The sequence below is a fragment of the Mustelus asterias genome, unplaced genomic scaffold (genome assembly GCF_964213995.1).
Source record: "Mustelus asterias unplaced genomic scaffold, sMusAst1.hap1.1 HAP1_SCAFFOLD_776, whole genome shotgun sequence".
NCBI classification, from domain to species: domain Eukaryota; kingdom Metazoa; phylum Chordata; class Chondrichthyes; order Carcharhiniformes; family Triakidae; genus Mustelus; species Mustelus asterias.
The window spans coordinates 72,731-95,223 of NW_027590723.1; the positions used below are offsets into that span (position 1 = coordinate 72,731).

At 41.8% G+C, this 22,493-nt stretch overlaps 1 protein-coding gene across 4 annotated transcripts in view; it reads right to left on the reverse strand.

The window, feature by feature from the left end:
• Positions 1–1,184: 1,184 nt before the first annotated feature.
• Positions 1,185–22,493, reverse strand: part of ralbp1 (ralA binding protein 1) — a 38,663-nt gene continuing 17,354 nt past the window's right edge. The window contains exons 5-11 of one of the 4 annotated variants that reach the window (XR_013496410.1): positions 17,848–18,009; positions 12,969–13,100; positions 9,338–9,448; positions 6,354–6,475; positions 4,725–4,893; positions 3,898–4,024; positions 1,185–2,432 (exon numbers count right to left, since the gene is read on the reverse strand). Coding sequence is in view for 2 of the 4 variants with exons in the window: in XM_078205493.1 (XP_078061619.1) it covers positions 2,163–2,432; positions 3,898–4,024; positions 6,354–6,475; positions 9,338–9,448; positions 12,969–13,100; positions 17,848–18,009 (924 nt within the window). In the remaining 2 variants the exon portion in view is untranslated. Of the gene's footprint in view, positions 2,470–3,897; positions 4,025–4,724; positions 4,894–6,353; positions 6,476–9,337; positions 9,449–12,968; positions 13,101–17,847; positions 18,010–22,493 lie in introns of all 4 variants that reach the window. The other 3 variants (XR_013496411.1, XM_078205493.1, XM_078205494.1) reach the window with 3 other exon arrangements.

Sequence of the window (22,493 nt, forward strand, 5' to 3'; positions counted from 1 at the left end):
GCCGAGATAGAGGTGAAGATGAAAAGGAAGGGGGATGCATACGACAGATGTTAGGTAGGAAGTACAAAGGGGAATCAGGTCGAATGTAAAAGAACCAGAGGGGAAGCGATAAAAACGAGGGAGCAAGAAAGCAGAGATTGATTCATAGAATCCAGACAGTGCAAAATGAGGCCATTCGGCCCATCGAATCTGCACCGATCACAATCCCACACAGGGTCTATTCCCATAACCCCACATATTTACCCTGTCAATCCCTCTGACACTAGGGTCAATTTAGCATGGCCAATCAACCTAACCCACACATCTTTGGACTGTGGGAGGAAAGCAGAGCACCTGGAGGAAACCCACGCAGACATGGGGAGAATGTGCAACTCCACACAGCGACCCCCAATTCTTGACTTCAATCATTCATTTCCTAAAGACTTCCATTGCCTTCTTAAGGCTCTTCTTAAAACTAATCCTTTACCTTTATTTGTCTGATTACAGCTTTAAGTGCCTCGTGAAGCTTTACATGGTGAAACTGTCCTCTAGGTTAAAACCAGTTTGACTTCTTAGCATCTCTCCAGGTTGAACCAGTACAGACCAGAGGAGGCTCCAGTTCAATCTGTGCAACATTTGCTGATTACAGTGAGAAGGCTGCTGTTAGGAAAGCTGCAATTGATATCAATGTCTTGGATTAGAGGGGAAGATCTGTCAGGATTTCCACCTTTGTATGATACCCAGGGATTCCCCATAACTGCATTTGCTCACAGTGACTGAGGACAGGTTTGAGCAGTGTGGACTTTATACAGCATAGAAAGTCACCAAGGTTGTTACTTCAGCACTTCTCAAAAATGTCTCTTCCACCATCCAGAAGGACAAGGGCAGCAGATGCTTGGGAAGACCGTCACTGCTGAGTCATTCAGCACTCTAGTCTTCGCCATTACTTCATTGTCACCGGTTCAGAACCCTGGCACCTCCTACTTAACAGCGGTGTGGAGAGTACCTCTACCACTAGCTCGAGGGGTAACCGGGAATGGGCAATAAATCCCAGCCATGGTAACAATACCCGTGTCATAAAGAGCTATTAGAATTCTACTTTTCAACAAATTATAAATACACAGCAAAGACAAAGGCTCAAGCAAAATCTGAGCATTGGGATAGAGCTGACTTCAGACCAATACCCACAATCTATAGAGAACAAATTAAGTAAAAAGGTATTTTATTCAGCAGGTAATGAATTGATTACACACAGAATCTACTTTCTGAAGGCAGATTCCCGGAGTTCTAACAGCACATTGACTATGAAGAGTTTAAGTGATGATGAAAGGTTAACCGGTCATGATATTTGCACCAGGCAGTCTCTTGTCATTAGTGGCAATCATTTTCAAAGTAATGGCACTTGAATAATTGAGCTGAGATTATTTGCATTAATAAAAAAAAAACTACAATCCAGAACTGAAAGACGCTTCACCAAAGCCTCGAGTCGCTCTGGAATGTTCTCAACACGTGCACATACGGACAGTTTGTCATTTTTATTTTAAATTATGGATCAGTGCAAACAACTGTACAAAAGCAGGAGTTTATCAGAAGTCCAGGACACAATCAGGTCGGTATTACTGTGAAATCTATGCAAATATCCTCCAACCATTTTAATGAATGATAATTACTAAGATATAAAATAAAGACAGGTTACTGACAAGCACATAACATTTATCGACTTTGCTCACTGGATAACAATTCAATTGAATCACTCATCTGTATTTATTAATGTTTACTTATAGGCCGCTATCCTGAACATTCCTGGCACCGACTGATACTCAGCTAGAAATATAGATTTCTTTTAATAGGGAAAATTCAATTTAAAATAAAGTACTTTCCACATGCATAATTACAAAACAAAAAAAAAAAGTGGCCTGGAGACTTTTCACAGTTCTTTGTAACAAAACAAAAGCCCCCATCTCCATTAAAAAAACTCAAAAGATGTTTTCTATGTGCTTACCAACACCATTTCACCTCATGGCTTTTAACTTTATACGTGGGATATTGTAACTTTCATTCACCAAAAATGAACTGTAGAAAAGGATATATAACAATGGCTGTTACAGTTCACTGCTTGTACAGCTTTCTGGTCAGAGTTTTGTTAAGTGCAGCTGTAATGAGACAAATCGTGAAAGAGCTCTTCAAATCGAGGTCTCCTTACGATCCTTGCTTGGAGAGGGTTTCAAAGTTTCCTTCACAGATTTGGGCTGCTCCTGCGCGACTCTTGTGTCGCTCACAGAGTCCCGGTGCGGCTGAGCACTAGTGGCATTCTCTCCAAGCTCCTCCGCATCTTCCTGAGTCTGTTTCTCTTGTTTCAATCTTTGCAGCTGTAACAGTCGAAGCTGCACTCGCAGCTCAATGATGGCCTCCCGTTCATCGTGGATCGCTTGATTCAGGTGGTTGTTCTTCACCTGACACGAGAAGAAAGTGAACGCTAAACTGCCACAACTGGGTGCAATTCATAAACAAAACTTAAAAGCAATCCTTTAGAGTTTTCTTTTTCAGCAAAAGAAATTTACAGATTGTAACTATTGACATAAAAATAACCAAATCATTTGCAAAAAATATATGGCTGTGATTATGTGTGTCACAACACGAGGGGAGCACTTCCTACAGTTGCATTCTCAGTGTATCATAGTGTCAGTTACAAGCATTAAAACAAACAAGTTGGCTTGACACAGACTAACAATGAGTTAAAGTTATCCATTTTAGGCCTCTGCAGTCCATAACGTAAAAAACATAGAAACTAGGACCAATTGCATGTTGTTGTATCTAATCAACCTGTCATTTTATCAATTGCTCCCTCTGCAAAACATACTTCGAATGATGAATTATTGACAAAGACACACACACACACAATCAGGATGTTAGTAAATGATATCCTCAATCTTCCAATGTGGAAGATTGCAACATTAAGGGTACTTTTTAGCAAAATATCAATAAAAATGTATTTTTACAAAACGATTTAAGAAAAAACTCATTACCCAATGTGGGATTTTAAATGATGACCCTGGGATTAAGAGCCCCATTATGTACCAAATGAGCTACCTGTGGAAATTCCTGCACAAAACCTTAACGGACTGGATTTAACTTGAGACAGCACTCACATAGAATCTCATTGAGATGGAGATCCCATCCCAGATTGGGAACTGGCACGAAGTGTTGCCAGCAAGTTCTTTTTCTCTATGTGCCACAGTGAAACTGATACCAATCAAAACTCCTGCCGTCAACCAGAAGAGCATCAGGGACAGTTGCTCATGGGCTGGCAGTCACGGAGTGGGCAAAGTGTACACAGCCACTGTTCCTGACGGATTTCCGGTCGTTGACGGGAATTAGTGGAACTCTATACTGTCTGTGTGGGTAAAACATGGTCAGTGAAAACCTGGCTACAAGATTTCTCAATTTACATCTGGGAGGTGCTAGGTGAAGTCTACAGGCTCATGGCATTCTCTGTAGAATCCTGCACTTCTATTTTCAGCAGTTGAAGTGAACTGCATAGACTCTCTCTCAAATATTCAGTGATGACTAATATTCGAGGCCACAAATAGTCAGAAAACAAAACGCACGGACTGTAGTGTTCAAAGGAAGTAGCCACATTGAGTGACTCCCACTAGCTCCTGTCATTTCCATGTTCCCATCACTGGCTGCTGAATTGAAAATGATATAAAATAAAATACTTGAGTTATGAATATCTGGAACAGCAATGGTCAAGGGAAAGTTATGAATATTTGGACTGTTAATTGTCTCAACTGAAAAATAATTACATGGAAGTTGTCTAATTGTAAGAATTAATACAGTACTACTCACTAACTTTGCTGTCCAGAGGATTCAGTGGCTCCTTTTAGAGCGATTAGGAATCTAATGATATAAACTTACCTCCAACTCTTCATTTTGACGCTGAAGATCTTCCAGGATGAGCTGCAGCTCTTCCTCATCCTCACTCTCGCTCTCACTCTCACTGGAATATTCCTCAGTTTCACTCCGCCCGTGCTGCTGCTGTCGGCTAAACGACAGGAAAATAACATTTTAAACATGTCATCTTACGTGGGAGCGAGCCACATTTGTAGTAACTTTACTTGTACACATGGTATTTTAAATGGGTTTAATTTTTCTGATTCCCCGATCCAGTCTTTGATAAATTATGCTGCAAACTGCAAGTCAGATATCTGGCCCACATCATTTCTGCTTTGGCATCCTCAGCCACCCACTAAGAGATACCGCTGAAAAAAGTGGGAGTGCTGCCCGGTGCAGTAAATGCCACATCAGCTGAATTACGAGAATTGAAGTGGACTGACTTCATTATTCGCCCAACAGGGATGTGGTTTTGAGATGGGAAAGGAATTCCAGCTGGAAATGTCAAACAGGTGCAGGGCGGACTTGCTGGTTGCATCTCAGCCTTGTAATCTTAAATTCCTATCTTTCCTTCAACCACAAATAATTGGCATAATCTTAACTGTAATGGTGAATACAGAATGACTGCAATTGACTAAAGTGCTAACACTGGATGCTGTCATGAAGTGAAGCAAAAAGCAATAGAAATGTAGAATGTTTACGGTAGAATACTGTTTTACAGTTCCATTTTTCTGTTTTCTCTGCATTAAATCCATTTCATTGCTTTCCCTTTTATACTCTTCAATTATCGAGTATCCTTTTCTCTCATTCTGTGCATTCACCCCCCCCCCCCCCCCCTCCTTTTTGCTGACCTCTGCTGACTGCCTTCAGTCGATTAGGCCCCACACTCTCCAAGCTCCCTCCTCTTGCAGCTCTCAATGTCTCCTTCTTCAACACACTGCTTAAAGCCCACTGTCTAAGCTTTGGTGAACCTCCTAACAAAGGAGATGCTGCCTGTGGCTCAGTATCCTTTCTGTAAAACTAAAACAGGAAAGAACGAATGAACTTGCATGTATGGAACACCTTTTATAACCTCAGATTGGCCCAAGGACTTTACAGCTAATGAATTACAGGGACCACAGCAGCCAATTTGCACTTAATAAGGTCCCACAAACAGCAATGCGATAATGACCAGATAATCTAATTTAGTGATGTTAGCTGAAGATAAATGTTGGCCAATACACCAGGCAGTCAAACATTTTTCTAATGAAAGATACTATATAAGTGCACCAACCACTGCTATTGTTTAGGAAAAAAGCGCAAGCCTCTAATGAAGTGGAAAATCTGCAGTAATCCCTCTATCATTCCCTCAATGTCCACCCTAAACGGTCTGGGGTACACCCAGCCCTTGATATCAATCGTAAGCAACACTCGCGCCTTCATTTTCTTATGCATATTGGTTCCTCAAAACTACTTCATATTCAGAATAAGACTTCCTTCACTCTCGAGTATTCCAGGAACTACTGTTTTATCGAAACTGCTGATTTATCTAAACTGCTGATTTGAATGGCCTCATTTGTTTAATGGTTAAAACTGTTACAAAGAGAGTTTTTTGCAAATGTTTTAGCTGCTCAATAATGCTATCCATCTCTCTTGAAATTTATAAGCAGTTTCAGCAACAACTGCACTCCAAAAATAGTTCATAACTTGGAATTCTCAATGTTGCCATATAGCTCCTTATCATTGAATAGAAATAAAGGAAATATCATATGTCACTAATTCAGAACAATCTGGATTGATTAGTCTCCTGAGATGGGAACCAAAATGCAATGGCAATCAATCACTTCACAAACCTAACAAAGGGCTACTTAAATTCAATCAAGTGTGACTCTCACCAGCTTTTACAGATGCACCAGAGAAAGCATCCTTTCCGGATGTATCACAACTTGGTATGGCTTCTGCTCTGACCAAGACTGCAAAAAACTACAAAGAGTTGTGAACGAAACCCAGTCCATCACGCAAACCAGCCTCCCATCCATTGACTCTGTCTACACTTCCCGCTGCCTCGAAAAAGCAGCCAGCATAATTAAGGACCTCACACACCCCGGACATTCTCTCTTCCACCTTCTTCCGTCAGGAAAAAGATACAAAAGTCTGAGGTCACATACCAACCGACTCAAAAACAGCTTCTTCCCTGCTGCCATCAGACTTTTGAATGGACCTACCTTATGGTAAGTTGATCTTTCTCTACACCCTAGCTATGACTGTAACACTACATTCTGCACTCTCTCCTTTCCTTCCCTATGCACGGTATGTTTTGTCTGTACAGCGCGCAAGAAACAATACTTTTCACTGTATGTTAATACATGTGACAATAATAAATCAAATCAACAGATAACATGGGGATTTTAACAGTAAAGCATATTCATTAATAATCCTCCCCATCCACACAAAAGTTCTCAAGTTCTGCTCTTTGTACAAACTTTTATGCTTTCACTCACCTTTGAATTTCTGCAATCTCAGCTCGAAGGCGTTCAATTTCTTCTTTCTCAGATGCAATTTGCCGCCGTAAAAACTGCTCCATGGCCACCAGTTCCTCCTGCTCTGTCAGGATCTCATTCTCCTTTAAAACAACTCTTCCACATGAGAACTGAAGCAACTCTCGAGCAATGTCAAAACCGTGACAGCGAGGAACTGTGTCCTGCTGTGCCTCGACTGTAATGCACCACACTACGCTGGAGAATGGCACATTCTGAGTGTTTCAATGATTCAATTACGCAACTTTAATACTTAGTAAACTGAAACCACATTTCCACTCCTTTGTCTGTTCCTCAAGGCAATAATGTATCGTAAAATATCATTCTACAGGCACCGTGATTCTCCAGTACCAGTACAAGGCAAAAGTAAAGTAAAGATGCTGGAAACCTGAAGTAACAACAGAAAATGCTGGAAATACTCAAGATTTGATAGCATCTGTGAAGGGAGAAACAGAGTCAACATGTCAGGTCGATAGTCTCTTAATGATAAAGGGCTTGATGCTAATCCACATGCTTCTGCGTCTTTCCATCAAATGTGTGCCCTCAAAGGTATTGTTTCACAATTACCTACGTTAAATTGCATCCATCACACTTTATAAATTATCTTCTAAATACTTTCTAAAATCCATGCATATCTAACACTTGCTAATATAATCTCAAATTATGGATTCAAAGAGATGTTAAACTGATTTATAATTAGCCATTTCTATCCTGACTTCATTTAATGGTCTAGGGTGCATGCAATGAGGGACCAGTGACACCTCCAGTCACAGCTCTCATTTAAAACCAATTCCTTTTCATATTCTCTCTTCACTGTTGCAAGTCTTCTTCGAGTACACCAGAATTCTTACACTGTGTAAAAACTGATGCACAATTTTGATTGATCTGTCATATCAGCATTTTCCATAATTAAATTATATAATTGATTCATGGTCACTTTTACCTTATTTCTACTGTTCTTAGACTTGTAATATGCTTATAAAACCTCTACCTACATTACCTGCTAGCTTTTTTTCATATTTTGCTTTAGCATTTCCTAATTTCCTCCTCATCCCCAATACAGTTTGATTCCCCCACCTCCTCATGGATTTTGACTACTCTTAACCCGAATATTAGTACATGCTTCCTCATAGGTTGTTTTGATCTCTTAAGTTACCGATAAAACTCAATTATTCGATGCATCCCTTTTCTCCCTACAGGAGGATATTTATTTGGTACTCTTGTCACCCCATATGTGAAGAGTGGCCACTGCAGACCTACCAACCCATTCCCTAACCTGTCAGTTAAACTAGGCCAGATTCTCTCTTACCTCACTGAAATACTCTTCTTCTAGCCCAGCACCCTCATCTTCCACTCATTATTCTTTCTGCCCTTACACTGAACTTGAATATGTGGTCATCACTTCCCAGTTGCTCGACTCTCCATCAGCTATTTTTCTTATTTCATTTCCCAAACTAAAAGAAACAAAGTTCCCTTTCTTCTCAGACGAAAAGCATACTGATGTAGGAAGTTACGCTAAATGCATTCTAAAAAGTGTTCTCAACTCAGATCACTACCGTACATTAGTTTCATTCCAATGGGAGGATTAATATCATCCACTGCTTCCTTGATGCTCTTGCACATGACTCTGAACAGGCTGCAGATCACAGTTTCTCTAATCTCTCCACATAACAGAAATCCCTCAGCCCTGATACAAAATCTCCCTCACCTCCAAGGGGCTGACATTCTATCTAAAGTGTGGTGTGCAGATTTGGATGCAATACTCCAGCTAAGACCTAGCCAGTGATTTAGAAAGGCTCAGCACAAGTTCCTCACTTCTATTTTTGATGGCTCTACTTATAAAGCCAAAAATGCAACGTTTTTTAAAAAATCAGCCTCATCAACTTGTCCTGTCACCTTTAAAGATTTGCACGAGAAAACCCAGATCTCTGTTTCTGTATCCACGCTAAAATTATACTTCTTGAAATGTATATTTTTTTCTAAAATGCATTACCTTACACTTCACTGCATTATTTTGCATTTGCCACGTGTTTGCCCATTTCACTAGTCTATGCTCTCCTGAAGTCTGTTTCTGTTCTCCTTGCTATTTACCACATTTCTAAAGTCTGGCATAATTTGAGAACTTTTAAATTATGCCCCATACCAAAGTCCAGGCCATTAAAATATGTTAAAAGAGCACCAACTCTAATACCGACCCACTATGAAACACTAATACATACTTCCCTCCAGTCTGATCAACCATCATTCACCAATACTCTCCGCTTTCTCTGTCTTTTAGCTATTTCCACACCCACACTGTATTTAATCCTTTAAGATCCCATGGGTTTCAATTTTGAAATTCTTTTGCATGACACTTGACCAAACACCTTTTAAAAATCCAAATGGATATCAGTCACACCACCTTCATCAGCTTGTGTGTTATTAAACGGAAGAGCTCCAATCAAGTTTGTCAGATATGACATGTCTTAAACAAATCTACGATGCCTATCCTTCATTAACCTGCTCTGAGGAAGGGTCATCCAGACTCGAAACGTTGGCTCTATTCTCCCTCCACAGATGCTGCCAGACCAGCTGAGATTTTTCCGTATTTTCTGTTTTTGCTTCATTAACCCACGTTAGTCCAAACGATAACCAATTTTGTAAAAGATTTTTAATTGAACATCCTGCACTCCACTATCCAGCTTACAATATATAACAGGGCATGTTTCTGTTCTTTGGGAATGTTAGCAGGTTGGTGAAATGGTATCTTTACACCGAGCACGAGAATGTATATTTTGAATGCACCTAAACCCCAACAAAACATTTATTTCTTTAAAGAGGGACATTTTTTTCTTTAGAGAATTAAAAGCTACTTGAAAATAATTTAAAACCCAGGTAGTGTACGCACAAAATCTATGTGGAACCAAAAATTAATTGAGCACCGAATAAAGCTAAAACATTGTGTTTACCTGAGCGAGTAAAATATTGATAACTTCTTCTTCGTTCTCATTCATTTCTTCTTTAGAAACATCCTCCTTGGAAAGGCTGGCAATTTCCTGGGCAATCTTCGTTTCACATTCCTGAAAACGCATTCAAAAACACACAGATAAAGTCAATGACATGGACCGTCTGTAGTTTCTGGTCAGCAATGGAATGCTCCAATCACAATTATACAATCTTCTCAGACAAATGAGAAATCACTGCGTATTCAGTCAAAACAGGACACAGTTCAACAAAGTCTCAATAAAATAGGGGCAGCACAGTGGTTAGCGCTGCTGCCTCACAGCGCCAGGGATCTGGGTTCGATTCCCGGCTTGGGTCACTGTCTGTGCAGAGTTTGCACATTCTCCCCGTGTCTGCGTGGGTCTCCTCTGGGTGCTCTGGTTTCCTACCACAGTCCAAAGATGTGCATGGTAGGTGCACTGGCCATGTTAAATTCTCCCTCAGTGTACTCTAACTGACGCTGGAGTGTGGTGACGAGGTAACTTCACAGTAACAGTAACTTCATTGCAGTGTTAATGTAAGCCTACTTGTGACACTAATAAATAAACTTTAACTTTTATTTTAACAACAGCTCTTGCATTCAGATTGCAACTTGGTCACAAGCACTAAAATCTAACACACTGCGCGAGAGTGGAACATTCACCCTGCCTGCAGCATCCTCAGTTAGCAGGAGACTGCAGGCTGTAAGGAACAGATTCAACTTAAACCCAAACCTCAGGTCATGCATAACATACACGTGAAAGAGCGATTCCGCAGGTTTCTGCGCTGGGAATTACTCCTACACTTGCATCCAGCTGGGAGCTGAATGGAGCAAGTATTGCAATTATCAGCAAGGATATGGAAAATATTCAGACCCATTTTCAGTTCCTGATCGGATAGCAAGACAACATCTTTGGGATAGTGACCATGAGATGATTGCAGTATCACAGCTTTTCTTTGGGTTGGACAGGGGCTGGGGGTTTGCATCTTGTTGGTGTTGGAGGACGAGAAAAGGAGTGGGGTCAAAAAAACAAGCTCTCAACATAAAATCAACTCTGAAGAGACGAGAGAGAAATGTCAAAAGGATGGCAGCGATTCTAGGGACCGACTATGGAATATACTCATGGTGCTGTTTTGTGGAAAAGCTTGAGGAAGTAATGCTGCCGCAATGTGGTCACAATCTATGGGACTCATTACGACAAGTAAAAGAATGCTGAAACAAGATCAAAGATACTATTGTAATTGAGGATTGAAAGCAACCAAAGTAGATGAAGAAAATTATAACAGCAAAGGAGGGCATATGAAACTTGTATATCACAAAGATTTTCATGGGTACATCAACTTAAATACAGGCAAGGGAAGAGCTGGACCCACTCAAAACAGATTGGGGTCAGAAGGATATTTATTGCAGAACTATTAAATGAATATTGTACTTTGACTATGAATTTGAAATAATGAAGACAGTAACCTTCTGGCAGAATCTCAGACAACAGAACACGCAATCCTTAAATTCAAATGAAGAAAGAAACTGCAGTTAGATTCATGCCCTCAGTACCCCAAAACACTTCAGAGTCAATAACTAAGATGTTGCAAACACCATCAATGACCTGTTGAATCTGCTTTGATGGGGATGGTCAAGGAACATTTGGAGAACTGTGTTAAATAGTTCAAAGCATACATTAGAACAGTTGCTTTAAGTCCTAAACAAATTTGGAACTAAGGGGAAAACAGGTCTTTAGCATTAAAGAGGAATGAAAGCTTCTCAGGGACAAGATTTGCAATGGAGATGTGGGAATTTAATTTGGGTCAAAGGAGATGGTGAGGTCAATAATGTACATAGATTCAGGATAAGGTTATTGCCAAAGATGGGTGGCACAGTAGTTAGCACTCCTGCCTCAGCACCAGGGACCCAGGTTCGATTCCTGGCTTGGGTCACTGTCTGTGTGGAGTCTGCACGTTCTCCCCGTGTCTGTGTGGGTTTCCTCCAGGTGCTCTGGTTTCCTCCCAAAGATGTGCGGGTTAGATGGATTGGCCATGCTAAATTGCCACTTTGGGTCAGGGAGACTAACTAGGGTAAATGCATGGGGTTATGGGGATAGAGCCTGAGTGGGATCGTGGTCAATGCACTCGATAGGCCGAATGGTTTCCTTCTGCACTCTAGGGATTCTATTCTATGCTTCATGGCATCGATTTAACTAGACTTACGGAAGTCAAGGAAACTGTGCATTTGAAATGAAAGTAAAGGTTTTGTGGTGTATAGCTTGAAGGTGGTCATAGAAGATCAACTAAGTTGGAGGAAGAAATATTTTTCCAGTTGCATACCTAGAATCATGGCAGAGCTTAGGGTATACAGTCCAGGAAATTAAGCTGAAAAGAATAGATGGAGAAATTATATTTTCCTGCAGCTTTAGAGATTAGTCAGTTCTTATGTTAGGCTGTCACGCGTGATTCATCTGCTGTGCTTGGATTGGAGGTGAGAGGGGACAGTAAGACCTCGGAAGCTGACTAAGCTCACTCAATCATAAAGCATGACAGACGGAGCAGTGAATTGTTACGACTGTCCTTCAGCTTCCAGCTAAAAGCTGCAGACCTCACGGGAAAAGTCAGAACCAATAAGAAAAATCACGCAAGGGGGGGAGGCGGGGGGGGGGCGAAGAGAAATATCAGGGTTGAGGCAAAATGGAGAGAGGAGAATGTAATTTAAAATATGTATACATAACATTTAGTAATTAAAAATGCAACGTGGAGCATGACTGAATATTCAATCATTTCAACTAGACACAAAAATTACAGTATTACTATAAAAAAGAGCTTTAGGATTACTGGAGATTTGTCCAAGCGACAGCCAATAGGCCCTGGGCAAACTGACCCACAAAGGCAAAGTAATTCAGTTATCTGCAATTATCTTTCTCACTCACTCTTATGCCCTATTCAATCTATGCAGGCTTGGAGATTTGCAACAGTTTGGCTGTTTCTACTGCTGAAGGGCAATGAGTCCTAAATCAGATTGTCAACATCTGTTAATATCACAGCTTGATAGAGTGCAAGTTCAGGGAAATGTTGATTTAAAAATTCACAGCTCACAAAATCAAAGCCTGGAAACTCCTGTTTTATTGCAGCGTCTTACAAACCACATGAGAAAGTCTTGTACTCGCAATATATGAAAGTTTCCCTTGATGTCTTACACTGCGAGACAGTACTGAAGCAAGGGCTTTCCTTTCTTTATTCTTTGATAGGATGTGGGTATTGCTGGCAAGGTCAGCATTTATTGCCCATCCTGAATTGCCCTTGAACTGAGTAGCTTGCTGAGACATTGCAGAAGGCAGTTAAGAATGAATCACACTGCTGTGGTTCTGGAGTCACGTGTAGGCCAGGCAAGGATGGCAGATTTCCTTCCCTAAAGGGCATTTGTGAACCAGATGGCTTTTTACAACAATCAATGCTAGTTTCTTGGTTACCATCACCGCGACTAACTTTCAATTCCAGATTATTATTTTACCGAATTTAAACAACACCAGCTGCCGTTGTGGGATTTGAGCCCCGGTTCCTCAGGCGTCTCGGAATAGTCCAGTGACATTACCACTATGCCACTGTCTTCACCGTCCTGCTAAAACTCACCTGCCTTTTTGCTTCACGCAGTTTACGCTTTAGAGCTGTTAAAATTCGCTGCACCTCCCACAATCTTTCTTCTTTGGATAAGTCCTTTATGCCAGCTTGCAGGTCTCTGTGCAAGCAATTCAACAGGAATTCCTGGAGGGACAGAGTGAAAATTCAAGAGAGAGCACTGTACCAATCACACGAATCCACAGAGTTAAAAGATTCACACAGTAAAAACTAAATGATGCTAATTTCCCTTTACTCCACCAGCACATGTTCCCCAATCAAAGGAAATCAAGCATTCTAAACACCTGTACCTCCGTTAATGTAATCTATAGTAAGAAGTTTCACAACACCAGGTTAAAGTCCAACAGGTTTATTTGGAATCACAAGCTTTCGAAGCACTGCTCCTTTATCAGGTGAGTGGAAAGTTGGGTTCACAAACACGGCATATATAGACAGAGACGCAATTGCAAGATAATGGTTGGAATGCGAGTCTTTACAGGCAATCAAGTCTTTACAGGTACAGACAGTATGAGTGTAGAGGGAGATAATCACAGGTTAAAGAGGTGTGAATTGTCTCAAACCAGGACTGAGAGTAGGATTTTGACTCACCTGATGAAGGAGCAGCGCTCCGAAAGCTCGTGATTCCAAATAAACCTATTGGACTTTAACCTGGTGTTGTGAGACTTCTTACTGTGACCACCCCAGTCCAACGCCGGCATCTCCACATTAATGTAATTTATAGCTGATCACTAAGAGGTGTGGGTGCTATAACAAAGGGGACAACCACACTGACCTTTCCTTGGCTTTGGGGAAACCAAAGGAATATTAAAAAATAGCTTTAACTATACAAATCTACTAAAACTGGGAAATAACCATGTGATGATTTATAATGGAAAACCCATATCTAACACGGTGCTGAGTAAAAGTACACCAGTGGGACACACCACTGGAAAATCCTGCCAGCTCAAATTTTTGATTAAATCTGTTAATTTTTCAAGTTAATTCATCTTTTTCAAAGATTTATTTCCTTACTCCTTCCTCTAAGTTAGTATTCCCTGTTGACGTTCGGTGCTCTGTGCCTACATTCCCCAAACTGAAGACTAGAAAGTTAATCAAAACTGCCATTTGGCTCGGAGTCCCATTTTCCCACCATTCCGGAGTGAGTATGTGCTTTAATACTGGTGTAATGCATCTTAGTTGTGGACCATATGGATATGTTTTGCCTCCATTAACTCACAATCTGTAGATAGAGCAAAGGAGACAAATAAAGGGAAATAAAATAGGAAAAATAATGAGAAGAAACAAAAATGGAAAAGTCAAACCCATATTGTAATGCTCACAAAGAGAACAAACAAATAACAAAGAACAGTACAGCACAGGAAACAGGCCCTTCGGCCCTCCAAGCCTGTGCCGCTCCTTGGTCCAACTAGACCAATCGTTTGTATCCCTCCATTCCCAGGCTGCTCATGTGACTATCCAGGTAAGTCTTAAACGATGTCAGCGTGCCTGCCTCCACCACCCTACTTGGCAGCGCATTCCAGGCCCCCACCACCCTCTGTGTAAAAAACATCCCTCTAATATCGGAGTTATACTTCGCCCCTCTCACCTTGAGCCCGTGACCCCTCGTGATCGTCACCTCCGACCTGGGAAAAAGCTTCCCACTGTTCACCCTATCTATACCCTTCACAATCTTGTATACCTCTATTAGATCTCCCCTCATTCTCCGTCTTTCCAAGGAGAACAACCCCAGTCTACCCAATCTCTCCTCATAGCTAAGACCCTCCATACCAGGCAACATCCTGGTAAACCTTCTCTGCACTCTCTCCAATGCCTCCACGTCCTTCTGGTAGTGCGGCGACCAGAACTGGACGCAGTACTCCAAATGTGGCCTAACCAGCGTTCTATACAGCTGCATCATCAGACTCCAGCTTTTATACTCTATACCCCGTCCTATAAAGGCAAGCATACCATATGCCTTCTTCACCACCTTCTCCACCTGCGTTGCCACCTTCAAGGATTTGTGGACTTGCACACCTAGGTCCCTCTGTGTTTCTATACTCCTGATGACTCTGCCATTTATTGCATAACTCCTCCCTACATTATTTCTTCCAAAATGCATCACTTCGCATTTATCCGGATTAAACTCCATCTGCCACCTCTCCGCCCAATTTTCCAGCCTATCTATATCCTGCTTTATTGCCCGACAATGCTCTTCGCTATAATGTTTGGCAAAATCTTTGTGAAAATCATGGCTCGAAATACCTGCTGGCACACCCCTAGTATAGATCATAGAATTTTAGAATTCCTACAGTGAAGAAGGAGGCCATTCAGCCCTAGTCTGCACCGACTCCCCGACAGAGCATCTTTCCTCGGTCCACCCCCTTCCCCCATCCCTATAACCCCACACATCTACCCCGCTAATCCCCCTAAACTACACATCTCGGGGCACTAAGGGGCAATTTAGCATGGCCAATCCACCTAACCTGCACATCTTTGGACTGGGAGGGGCACCTGGAGAAAAACCACGCAGACACACCAACAGTTACATAAGGCTGGAATTGAAGCAGTGTCCCTAGTGCTGTGAGGCAGCAGTGCTAACTATTGTGCCACTGTGCCACCCCCCTCAAGGTCAAAAAAATCATAGCTAAATCTGCTTAATGATGTGAAACCTGTTTTATTATTCATGACAGTGCTTAGTACTGAATATCAAAATAAATGGAGATTTTTCAATGCTGAAAATACTTAAGGTCACTTTGTAGAATTCACATCTGCATTGTTTAACGATCTACACATTTACACCTACAAATTCAAATACTGTTTAGGAGGAGGCCATTTGGCCCATTGAGCCCATGCCAGCTCTTTGCCAGAGCAATTTAGTTTCATAACTAACTCCACCTCCCTCCCCACGCACGGTCTCCCTCCCCGCCCCTCTCACACATTGCCTCTCCTGCTCACTGCCTCCCTTCCTGAGCTTCTCTCCCACTCGGCTGTCTCCCTGCCCAACCCTCCCGTGAGTGCCTCCCCCACTCATGCTCCTTCTTGGGGGGGGGGGAGAAGGAACACGAGTGGGAGGCTTGGGGGCTCCCACGCCCTGATCTTTCTGGTTTGCCGCCTGTCTCCACTACCTTCCCATTTGCAGTGGGAGTTCACGGGAAGGAGGCTGCAGGAGGCAGGCAGGGAGGTAGTTGTGGCCGCAGGAGGCAAGTTGAGTTAGTTATGAAGAGTTATGAAATACTTCAGTGACAGTATATTAGTCCTACATACTATACACAGCTATCAATGTGCTTAACTTTTAAAGTAATTTGTGTTTTATATTCCAAGATACTTTTTGAAAGGAATAAATAAAACAAAGAATTGCAGTACAATTATAATTTTCCAATATCCCAGTTGCCCTCACTACTTTTCTAGTGAATATCACTGCATAAGAGTCACCACAACTGATGCCAGAAACACCCTGATGACAATCTATACACAGTCCCCACTAATCACAGGCACCAATTAATTACCGCGGAGTTAATTACAAAAGGTGTCACTCAAGCATACTGGCTCTACTGGGTAAATAGAGCAGCTTCAAATCAACTGTTCACACCTTGTTGAAGTGAGATTATTTTCCTGATGTGTCTGTAGATGTTATATCTTGTTTTTTTTCATCTTTCCAGGTTTTCTGTGACTCAGGAAGCCCTACTGGTTCCCACAGGTGACTGGAACCAGTAGGTTCCCTCTAGAACTCCCACAAGCCCTTACTAACTGATGTGCTGCCACTGACAGCCAAGTTAGTGTCAGAATGCTTGACCCGGAATAAAGCCTGGGAGTTGGGCCGGACTGCCCGAGTGGTGACACCACCCAGCAACCTGTTGAACTTCTCACCGTAGCAGATCACAAGTTGCAGATGGTGAGGGGATGATGCCTAGCAGACCTTGGGCTCAGCCACCAGTTCCTAGTACAAATGCAGCCAGTGTATTTGGCAGAGCAGGCAGTGGGTCCAACTGACTGGTAACTGAAGACTTTGACACAATTGATGTGGTTACGACTAACTTTTAGTTTTACTTTCCATCATGTTTTAGCCAGTAAGTTGAATTAACACCAACACACCTGCTGTAGGATGTGGGAACTGTAATCCCACTTTCTATAGTATTGATCATTGGTTAATTAGGAACTCTAGCCCATTTTTCCCTCCGTAACGTCAAACATTAAAGCCCATTTCAGCAATCTCTACTGCACCCATTTTAAAATGACTAAACTAGCACAAGTTAGTATAAGATCTAAAGATTTGTAAAGGCCAGTACAATAATAAACCATATGTTATGGATGCACTGGAAGAGCTTAAATCCCTTGCTTTAAAAGATGCCATGGTTTTTAACTAACATATCGAGATGGTATTTCAGTTGACAGTCCTTCAAACAAATAGAGAAATCCAAGTGAGCAGTGGCGAGTTTAATTATTATGCTTTTCTTCAGTCTAAAGCATCAAATGGCCGAGAGTGACTGTGTGGAGTTTGCACATTCGTCCTGCCTCTGCGGGGAGAATGCAGGAGAATGGGGATGAGAATCATATCAGCCATGACTGAATGGCAAAGCAGACTCGATGGGCCTAATGGCCTAGTTCTGCTCCTATATTATGGTCTTATGGGTTTCCTCTGGGTGCTCTGGTTTCCTCCCACACTCCAAAGATGTTAGGTTGATTGGCCATGCTAAATTGCCCCTCTGTGTCAGTGTGATTCGCAAGGTAAATAGGTGGGGTTACAGGGTTGGGCCTGGGTGGGATTGTCATCGGCCGAATGGCCTCTTTCTGCACTGTAGGGATTCTATGAAATATAAGAGGAAAGGTGGTGTATAGCATTTATTCAACTTTACTGCATTCTTTTATTCGGTTTAAAAGATGCTTCTAAACATACCTGCCGTCGAATTTCTTCCTTAATGCTCTCCTGTGTTTCAGGCAAGGCTGGCATTGTTGCGACATTAGACCAGCGAAGTGGTTTCACAACCGGCTTCAACTCGATTTCTCCAAACAGCTCTTTGACATGAGTGAAGAATAGGTATAGCACACGATTGCTGATCTACAGACGGAAAGGCAGGAATTAGTACATTTCCCAAACGTGCTTATTTCTTCCCTGCCTAATTTTCCCCTCCTGAAGATGCAGCCTCAAACTTGGATATAGTTCAATAGACACCAGTCATCCCAAGTGACCAATCCTTACATCTGTACTTAACAGGGAAAATGTCCAAATTTCCACCTACAGAGGTTTAAATCAGCACCTTGTAAATGATGTTTTGGTGTCACTTAAAATGGGAAAGCATATAAAGTTTTATGTAGAATGCATGTCAATAATTATTAGCAGTCTCATAAACCTCCACATAATATTATCTCCATGATAAAGTAGTTGCATTTCACAGGTGTCTTCTGTAATAAGGGATAATGTAAATGTGCAATTCACACAGAGTTCAAAACTTTTGGCATCTCTTCACAACAAACCCCAGTTCTATCAAGGTGCTCCAAGGGTACATATATCAGATGCTGCCCTCACAGGAATGAATAACTGTGCTGAGAGCTTTGAGAAGAAGCAAAACCATGATGGGTTATACTCAGAGCCATAGAGGTTTACAGCATGGAAACAGGTCCTTCGGCCCAACTTGTCCATGCCACCCCCTTTTTTTTTAAACCATAAGCTAGTCCCAATTGTCCGCGTTTCGCCCATATCCCTCTATACCCATCTTACCCATGTAACTATCTAAATGCTTTTTAAAAGACAAAATTGTACCCGCCTCTACTACCACCTCTGGCAGCTCGTTCCAGACACTCACCACCCCGTGTGCGAAAAAATTGCCCCTCTGGACCCTTTTGTATCTCCCCCCTCTCACCTTAAACCTGTGCCCTCTAGTTTTAGACTCCCCTATCTTTGGGAAAAAATATTGACTATTTAGCTGATCTATGCTCCTCATTTTATAGACCTCTATAAGATCACCCCTAAGCCTTCTACGTTCCAGGGAAAAAAGTCCCAGTCTATCCAGCCTCTCCTTATAACTCAAACCATCAAATCCTGGTAGCATCCTAGTAAATCTTTTCTGCACTCTTTCTAGTTTAATAATATCCTTTCTCTAATAGGGTGAAAGGACTGCACACAGTATTCAAGTGTAACCGTACCAACGTCTTATACAACTTCAATATGACGCCCCAACTCCTATATTCAATGTTCTGACCAATGATTTGATTTATTATTGTCACATGTATTAGCATAGTGAAAAGTATTGTTTTTCACACGCTATACAGACAATGAACCAATTCTCCATGTAATCTTTTAGAAAACAATACAGCACTGCACAAACCATTGATCATTCAAAAATGTCAATGTGCAATACAGAAAATGTTGAAAATACTCAGGTCAGACAGCATCTGTGGAGAGAGAAAAATAGTTAACATTTCAGGCCTGTAATCTTTCATCAAAACTGTTGTGATGCAAGGTCACATACCTGAGGTCTCTGCTGATGCTGCCAGACCTGAATATTTCCAGCATTTTCTGCCTTTAATACAGACTTCCAGCATTTGCAGTATGCTGCTTTTGCATGCTAACATAGTCTTGTAACACCCAAGTGCATCGTGATTTTTATTTATATGTTTGTTCATGGGATGTGTATGTTGCTGGCAATGCCTGCATTTGTTGCCCATCCCTAATTGTCCTCAAGAAGGGTAGTGGTGATCAATGTTCTTGAATTGCTGCAGTTCCGGTGTACTATATGGTGCAAAATCTGACTGCAGTTAGCTTGCTAGTTAATATGGACCCTGTAGATAACACTTTCAATAATGGCATTTGTCCTGTCCAAGAATTAGTGCCTCCAGAATGGGGTGATACAAAAAAGATTGTAGAGGCACTGTTAAAGTCTCCCCCAATCGCGACATAACACATACACCCATGTCAAAGCTTAGAATGTGCCTTATTTCACATTGTAAAATCTACTATTAATTCAAGTTTGGAAGCAATGCGCTGCAAATGAACATAGTCACACATCTCTCCCACCTAAACCTCCCATCTGGCTATACCTTCCACCACTTTAATCCAATAGGATTTTCGTCAGCCATGTTAAACCACTGCTCCCATTTTCCCAGACAGCATTGCTGGTTATGGTTCAGCTGCTGCCATTTACACCTCCTCTCGACACATCTTTTGTTTTCACTTATTCCAATTCCACCCATTTTTGCCTTGCATCATTCAACTGTTTCTCTCTCCATAGACGCTGCCTGACGCAAGTATTTCTGGCACTTACTGTTTTATTTATTTCCAGTATCCGCAGAATTATGCTCCTGTGTCAGGGTTACTTTGCATCACTTATTCTAGCCTAAAGATAATCTATATTTCCCTCCATATAACTGTCCACTACCGCAGACCCATTTGCCCTACCCACTTCATCTTGCACCGAGTATTAAAATCTCCAGATTTCTCACTCTAAGATGGAGGCAATCAGTAAGCTGCCTCTATTACCATCCTTTCTTCCCGTCACTCCTGGCCTCTCCACATCCCCACCCATTTGAGCTCTGAGCTCAACCTTACTCTACATGGAGTGGGGTAGTATTGTGTGTTGTATCCTGTAGACAGAAGGAATAACACACTGTGGTCAGCCATAGGGAATACAAATCATGATCCTGCCATTTCAGCGCTTTAAAAGGCAGAAAGAAAGAAGTTCAAGAGAGCTTTGTCTGCGTGGGTTTCCTCCGGGTGCTCTGCTTTCCTCCCACAATCCAAAGATGTGCAGGTTAGGTGCATCGGCCGTGCTAAATTCTACCTTAGTGTACCCAAACAGGCGCCGGCGTGCGGCAACTAGGGGAATTTCACAGTAACTTCATTGCAGTGTGAATGTAAGCCTACTTGTGACACTAATAAGTAAACTTTAACTTTAGTTATCTCTTGAGTCCTTCAATGATCTTCATCACCATGCTGCCCCTAAACAATATTGTCCACAGGAACTGGGCCAGCTTTCATACTTGCACTGGAAACATCTAACTCACAGCTAAGAGATACCGGTCTTCCTCATTGGTAATTAACTCCTGCTATCTATTTTTCCATCACCTTTCTCAATGTCACAGCTATCTGCCTATTTACTATCAAGTCTTTGATAAATGACAGCTTGCACCACCTGAAACACAGCCACCATTTTCAGTCCTGCCAGGAATTCCACAGGAAGCCATTACTCTCCCCTTCCATATTACCTTAGCCCTTTATTATCTCCAGGCTCATGACTCCAATGTCCTCCTTTCTGGCTGACGCTCTTAGACTAACTCAGATGATGCATCTGTCCATATGCCGTCACATACCAAGTCCTGTTTGTTCAGTATTCCACTGCTCCCACCCCATTGATGTACATTCACTATGTCCCCATGGACAATAAATCTAATCTGGTCTTCAAATCTCTCCACAATCTGATCCCTCCGAGCTCTGCAACCACCTCCAGTCTCATATCACCTTTGACTCCTTATAGTTCTCAAATTCTAGCATTACCTGTATTTTCTCTCCTAACCACTGTGACAGAGCCTTGAACCTACTCCTTCCTTAATCGCCATTTTAGCACTGCTGGCTTTTCCTTTAAAATCTTATTTTTGCAAGCAGGCTTCTTAAAATCACATCTCAATCTATTCCTCCGGAGAGTCCTTATTGTCCAGTACTCTCCAATTGTGAAGCTCCTTAGGATGATTATGTGAAAGGCACTATACAAATGTAAGCTGTTGTACCATATACAGCAAAACCTATTGACTAACACATTTTAAATACCTATTTATTTGTCACAAGTAGGCTTACGTTAACACTGCAATAAAGTTACTGTGAAAATCCCCTAGTCGCCACACTCTGGCGCCTGTTCGGGTACACTCAGGGAGAATTTAGCAAGGCCAATGTATCTAACCAGCGGGTCTTTCGGGACTGTGGGAGGAAACCCACGCAGACACGGGGAGAACGTGCAGACTCTGCATAGACAGTGACCCAAGCCGAGAATCCAACCCGGGTCCCTGGCGGTGTGAGGTAGCAGTGCTAACCTTTAACAGAGATGATATTCCACCTGTAACCGAAGTAATTTCATGCACCAAAAGTTCCAACATCTCCAGTGTCCTGGCCACCCTCAATTAAAATCACCAAGAGCAGATCACTGGACATTGCTGTTTGAGAGAGTTTGCTATGTGCAAATTGTTTGTCACATTTCCTACATTGCAGAAGTGGCTACAGTTCGAAAGTACTTCATTGACTATGAAGCGCTTTGGGTATTCTGATGCCAGATAAGTAATTTTCTTTTATTCAAAAATGACAACATTATTACTTTGGTTGTTTAAAAGCCTCTCGATCATGGACATCTGTATACCACCAGAATGATATAAATTTTATCTTTTATAGCTTTTCCAAAGAGATCAAATCACTATTGAAATTCTGACATCACCACCCACTAAAAGTAAAATCATGATTCATCATTGGTGAAGTATATTGTATTTGGCCAGCAATGAAAATTTCAGGTCAGCCACAAGAGCCAGACCAAACCACTGGTAAAGCCTGGACCCGCAATCTCA